The sequence below is a fragment of the Elephantulus edwardii genome, unplaced genomic scaffold, assembly GCF_000299155.1.
Source record: "Elephantulus edwardii isolate Elephantulus edwardi_28Jun2011 unplaced genomic scaffold, EleEdw1.0 scaffold00099, whole genome shotgun sequence".
NCBI classification, from domain to species: Eukaryota; Metazoa; Chordata; class Mammalia; order Macroscelidea; family Macroscelididae; genus Elephantulus; species Elephantulus edwardii.
The window spans coordinates 1508173-1515351 of NW_006399849.1; the positions used below are offsets into that span (position 1 = coordinate 1508173).

The following is a 7179-nucleotide window of genomic DNA, read 5'->3' on the forward strand; positions in this document are numbered from 1 at the left end:
CATGGCCTGCTAAGAAAACAATCAGATCCATCCTTGAGAGTGTTAAACCAGACTGCTCCTTGGAGGCAAGGATTCTAAGGCTTTGTCTGATGTACTTCGGACATGTCACAAGGAGGGACCAGTCCTTGGAGAGGGACATCATGCTTGGGAGGATGGAGGGACAGAGCAGGAGAGGAAGACCCTCTATAAGTTGGATTGATTCAGTGACTGAAGTAATGGGTGTGGGGGTGTCAGAGACAATGAGACTGGCACAGGACAGAGCAGGGTTTAGAGCTGTTGCACATAGGGTCGCTATGAGTTGCAGACTCCTCAAGGGAATATAATAACAACAATATACCTCTAAGAAGCACATTAATATATGATTACTTTTATGTGCTGTCAAGTCAACTTCAACTTTTAGCAGCCCAATGATCAAAGGAGATCCGAGCCCTGTAGTATTCTGTGCCATGTCCGTCATCTATACTAGAATCCACTGATAAAAGTCTGTGACATTGATAAAGAAGTCTTAGTGGTACAGTGGTTAAACACTTAAGTTACCAATCATAAAGTTGGCAATTTGCAGACAAAAGATAACTCAAAGAAAAAAAAATAGCAATCTGCTTCCAAAAGACTGTTGTTGTTTTGTAAAGTGCCATCGAGTAAAGTACAACTCATAGAAACCCTATGAATAGAAGATCTGAACCCTCTTCAGTAACTATCATCACTTCTCTAATGTTAATAGAGTTTTCCAAAAGCTTGTTGTTTAAGAAGTGGATACCAATCTTGCTTCCAAGCCTGTCTTAATTTGGCAGCTCTACCATTCAAAGAATTGAAGGATATTAAATGATGTATTTCAACAAACAGATGCTGCTGTGGATGTGTTCACCAAGATGTGCCAAGAAATCTGGAGGACAACTACTTGGCCAACTGACTGGAAGAGATCCATATTTATTCCCATTCCAAAAAAAGGCTATCCGATATGACTGTCAGAAATTATTGAACAATATCACTAATATCACACAAGAACAAAATCCTGCTGAAAATTATCCAGAAACAACTGTGACAACAGTACATTGAAAGAACTACCAGAAATATAGGCTGGGTTTAGAAGAGGTCATGGCACTTGAGACATTATTACCAATGTCAGATGGTTCTTGGCAGAACGCAGAAAGTACCTGTAAAAATGTCTATGTTTCATTGCCTATGCAAAGGCATTTAACTGTGTGAATCACAACAAACTGTGGCTAACCTTGAGGAAAACGGGAACCCCAGAACACTTGATTGTGCTTATGCGAAACCTGCACTTGGACCAGGAAGACAGTCCTCAGAACGGAGCAGGGAAACACTGTACAGTTCAAAATCATGAAGGGAGTGCGTCAGGAATGCGTCGTCTCCATACCTTTTCAATCTATATGCAGAACAGATCATTCGGGAAGCAGGGCTTTAAGAAGAGGAATGTGGCATCAAGACTGAAGGAAAATTTCATCAACAACTCACATTATGAAGATGACACCTTTCTTGCTAAAACTGAAGAGGTCAAGAACTGTAGTCTTCAATATGGATTGAAGCTCAACATCAAGAAGACAAAGATTCTCACCACTGGGCCAATTGGCAGCACCACAAAAGATGGAGAAGATACTGAAGTTGTTAACAATTACAGCTTGCTCAGTTCCACAATCAACACTCTTACCATCAGCAGTCAGGAAGATAAAAGAAAAATAGCATGGAGAAAATCTGCTGTCAGGGACCTCTCCAGAGTGTTGAAAAGCAACGATGTCAGTCTAGAGACTAAGGTGCGCCTAATACAGGACATGGTCTTCACAATTATTTATTATATTTCAGAAAGCTGGACGATGGTTAAAGATGACAGAAGAAGAAACGATGCCTTGGAGTTTTAGTACTGGAGATGGTACCTGAACATACCATGGACAACCAAGAAAACAAACAGATCTGTCTTGGAGAGGGTAAAACCACGTCTCTCCTAGGAGGCTTGGATTTTGACACTGTCTCACATACTTTGGGCAAATGGCCAGAAAAGACAGGTCCTTGGAGAAGGACATCATGTTTGGAAGGGTGGAGGAACAGTGCAAGAGAGTAAGACCATGGATGAGATGGACTGAAACAGTAACTGGGGCAATGTGGGTTGGTGTGTTGGAATTAGCACGACTGGCTCAGGACAGGGTTCAGAGCTTTTGTACATAGGGTCGCTACAGGTCATAGGCAACTCAACAGCACCTAACAACAACCACAACTACCACCACCAGAAAAATTAGAGTCCTGGGAACCTAATAGGGCAGTTCTACTCTGTTCTACACGGTTGTTGCAAGCCAGGATTAGCTCAAAGGCAACAGGTATACTGTTAAGTAATTTTGTGACTAAAATGGACAATGTATCCAATTCTGTGCCTTCATCATAATTAATATTCTATTTTGTTCCAATATTTAACATCTGTCTATCTGTATATTTCCAATAAAGTACTTATATGCTAGAGATAAACATTTTAATACATACTGTAAAGCAGGTGTTGGCAAAATACAACCTGTAGTTAAAAAATAATGAATTGTATTTTTTAAAAAAGAGGTTTCACTAGCTACTCTAGTTTCTATGGCTGCTTTGGTTCTATAACAGCAGAGTTGGGTAGCTGAGGCAGAGATGGTACTGTCTAGAAAGTCTAAAGCACTTATTATTGGGGCATTTATAGCAAGTTTGCCAACTCCTAACAGAGAGTAACCCACCCTTACACATGTAAAATTATACACATAAAAGATCTCAACAATATACTCAAGCTCTTAAAGCTCAAAGAAGATAATAAAAAAACTAAAACTGCAAAGAGGTTACCTTTACCTTAAGAAAGGTAATGTTTTGGTTAGGGTGGTACCTTTTATATGTCCAATATTCTAGTGTTACTGTTATTAGTTGCTGTCAAGTTGATTACCATTTATAATGACTCCAAGCATACAGAGTAGAACTGCATTCCCTAACTGAGGAGGACCAAAAGTGTTTCCTGCAGAAAGTCAAGAACGATAGTCTTCAATATGGATTGAAGCTCAACATCAAGAAGACAAAGCTTCTATCACTTGGTCAACTGACAGTACCATGAAAGATGGAGAAGAGATTGAGGCTGTTAACAACTACAGAGATGGAGAAGAGATTGAGGCTGTTAACAACTACAGATTGCTCAGCTCCACAATTAACACTCTTAATATCAGCAATCAGGAAATCAAGAGATAAACTGTCCTAAGAAAATATGCCATTAGGAAGGTCTCCAGAGTACTAAGAAACAATGTCAGTCTAGAGACTAATGTGTGCCTAATCCAGGCCATGGTCTTCACAATTACTTTCTATGCATCAGAGAGCTAGACAATGACTAAGGATGACAAAAGATGCCTTTGAATTGTGGTGATGGAGAAGAGTCTTGATCCTAAAAGGGAATGCCAACTGAACTAACATCTGTCTTGGAGAAGGTGAAACCAAGTTTCTCCTGGCAGGCTAGGTTTTTGAAGCTCCGTCCCCATCTGACATGCTTTGGGCACATGGCCAGGAGAGACCAGTCTTTGGAAAAGGACATCCTATTCGGAAAGGCTGAGGACTAGCACAGGAGAAGACAACCCTGAATGAGATGGATTGACTGAACAGGGACCAGAGGTATAGATGTATCAGAGTCAGTGAGACTGGCTCAGGACAGGGCAGGATTCAGAGCTGTTTTTCACAGAGTTGCTATGAGTTGTGGGCTACTCAATGGCACATTACAACAACATGGTTTAAAATACAGAACTCTAGTGGCCGAGCACCAAGAAGCTACTGCAATATGGAAAGTGCATGATTTGAGGACACCAGCTGCTCTGCAGGGACAGAATAGGCAATCTCCTCATGTGCAATTAACTGCCTCGGAAAACCTGCCAGCATGTCTGCTACCGGTTGATTCTGACTCAATGGTATATAACGACAATTATTTATAAGGTTTTCACATTTGGGGAACAATTTTGCAGACATTCCCTTCAGAGGCACACTGGGGAAAGGATGGTGGAAGGGTGAGAAGATGATGTGTCAACACATCAATTAGTCCAGCAAGTAATCACTTGTGCCATACAGGGATTCCACTATTTTGATACAGATATTATATACTAAATCAAAGGTTAATTTCTTAAATCCTGAGCTATTACTACACAAAACAGGAAAGAAGGAAAACAAAGAGGATGAAACAATTCAAAGAGTTAATTTTTTCCATAGTTTATTTCTGTGATGTTGCTTTTACAATTCCAATATAAATATTAGAGTTGTTATTTTTTATTAACCTTTCATGCATTATAAACTACATGTTTAATAATGACTACTCGTGGAGAAATTTGCTGTCATCAGTAGGATAACCTCAGCTGTAGCTGTTGTTGTGTGCAATCAAGTCAGCTGAAATCTTCAGCAGATTTTCAGAGGCTCTGAATCACAGAGGAGAAGACTGTACAACCTATTCCAGTAGAGTAACTGGTGGTTTAGAACCACCTACATTTAGGTTGCCAGCATAATTTCTACTGCACTAAGCCACCAGAGCCCCCTAAAATAAGTTTTAGCAAAATTAAAGTTTCTTAAACACAGTATGTATTCAATGAAGATTTATGGCACTGAGTAGCCAGAGAAGCAAACTTTCATGTCTCTTACCACTACTTACTATTATTACTCAGTAAAATAGTCTAAAATAGTCACAATCCTAGGTGCACTAATAGTTGGGTGAAGACATAGCATCTCAGCATTTACTCTTGGTGGTAGTGGTGGTGGTGTTCTGTTCCAATAAATCTGAATTGACAGGACAGTTTAAGAAGCAGTAAATCACACAGTAGAAAAATACCCATCTTTCTCTCACAGAGCAACTAGTGTATTTGAACTGCTTGCCTTTGGGCTGAAGTGCAGCTTCTTATCACTAAGACAAGAGAGCTCCCTTAGCACCTACTAGGTAAAGTACTTAAAGAGTTTGAAAAACAATTCAACATGCTCCAAAATATTTCTTGTACTGGGAACTCTGAGTCACTTTTGGTTTGGACAATTTATGAGAATACCCATTTTACATGCCAAATTTCAAAAAAGATTAAATAAATTGGAATAAGTTCTGAGAAATATTCTTTCTTTATTTTTTTCTATACAAGTCTTCAGTGAATAAAAATGAGAAGATATAGAACGAAGTTGGTGGAAACTGCTTTTTTTGTTCTTAAATGCTTAAATGTTATATCATTTTACATTACTGGCATAAGAATAGGGAGAAGCAAGGGAAGAAAAACAGGATATCAGGTTTCTCTTCTTACCATAATTCTAAACCATCTTCCAGAAGATAAACATGTGGAGGCTGGGAAACATCTGTACTCAGTTGAATAACTGGGAGCAGGAAAGGGTACAGGTTCTTGCTGTCCGCTCCTAAACCCTACAGGAAGTATAAATAAAACTTAACACAAGACACTCTCATGTCCCACTCCCACCAAAACATCATTTCACAAGTCTAAAACCAATTCATAAAAAACCTAACAGATTTTTTTATTATGATAGTTCTAATTACAAGCAATATTAGAATAAAATTACAACTGGAAACCAAAAAATACTATTAGACTGCCTAAAGAAAGCATGCTAAAAAAAAGCCAAATTCCACACTTTCTTTTTAGTTTTGACATAGTCTCAAATGAAAAATATTTTCTTGTGTCTACTAAAAAAATAAAATTCTTCTTTTAAAAATCTATAAATTATTTCATCTAATGAATTAATTTAAAACAACAGCTTAAATGTACATTGTTGTTTGCCATCAAGTGGGAATCAACCCACAGCTGATCCTCCAGCAGGGTTTCAGAGGCAGTAAATCCCAAAGGAAGAGACCGCCCATTATGTTTTTGGGATTGCAGTGCAGCTTCTTACTACAAGGCCACCAGAGCTTCTAAAATGTTCACTTGAGGGATAATTAAAGTATGGCACATAAATATTATAAAACTGTGGGAAGAGAGACTAGAAAGCATTATGCTGAGTAAGCTAACCCAATCTCACAAGGCCAAATACTACATAAGATCATTATTGTAAAAACAAAAGGATAACTAGTAATATATATATGGGAACCCACAGGGGTGAGGATGGGTAGAGCTAAACCATAGAGTTGCAACACTTGTTGGGTAGAGGGAGGGGCTGAAGGAAATGGGAAGGATCAGGTGGGGACGTGAAAAGACAGGGTCCAATCATTCCCATGCATTATGTTTTATAATGCATGGGAATGATTCTAAAAAACACAATGTGAACTAAGCACACAATGTTTACAATGTATACAAACTTTGCAAGCCAACTAATATTAAAACAAAAAATAGTGCATAGCTATGGCAAAGAATGAATCTTGGTATAATTTAAAATCCTACAAACTCAATCAAAAAAGGTAGATGTATATCACAAACTCGTCAAAGAATTTCTTAAAATGTCTACATAGCTCTATATGTAGTATGCAAAAAAATACTTCTGGAAGTAAACAAAAAAAAAGTTAACAGAAGTAGATTTGGAGAGAGGAAAAGAATATTAGCAAAAATGGTAAAGACAAAAAAAATTTAAAAAAAAATAAATTAAGGGGAGCTCTGGTGGCCTAGTGGCAAGGAGCTGCAACTACAATCCCAGAGGCGCAAGGTTCAAACCCAACAGATGCTCTGCCGGGGAAGGAGGGACAATCTCCTCCTGTACCAGTCAGATCTGATTTGACGGTACACGCACACAAAAAAATAAAAAAATTTAAAAAAAAATTTAAAAAATAATGGTAAAGACAGATGCATATTGTTCCTCTCCACTCTTTTTTAAAAAATTAAGTGCATTTTTTAAATGTAGAACTTTTATTAATATACAAGGACAGAGAGAAGGAAGTGAAAGGTTTATCCAAAATTTTTGTCTGCCTAATTATTGCCTAATGAAAGTTGACTAGTGTATCACTTATGATCTAGATACTTTGGAAGAAAGCAGGATAAAAAAAACTTACAAAACATAATGATCTATAATTTGATAAATAATGAAAGTCAAATAATCTATGAAAATGCTTCACAGTTTCTAGTAAAGTATAAATTTTTTTTTTTTTTGCCTCTAAACCTTTATCTAATAATGCCCTGATAAACTGCCACGGTTGCAGTGGACAGAACCCAACACCCTTTCTTTAAGGGATCTAACATTTGTCCAAGGGTTGAAAATCACTATCAGGTAAAAAAA

At 37.8% G+C, this 7179-nt stretch overlaps 1 protein-coding gene across 1 annotated transcript in view; it reads right to left on the reverse strand.

Moving 5' to 3' along the window:
* IPO11 (importin 11) overlaps positions 1-7179 on the reverse strand; it is a 228489-nt gene that overhangs the window by 115817 nt on the left and 105493 nt on the right. Inside the window, 1 exon segment of the mRNA XM_006891505.1 lies at positions 5271-5386. Within this exon segment, the coding sequence (XP_006891567.1) occupies positions 5271-5386 (116 nt within the window).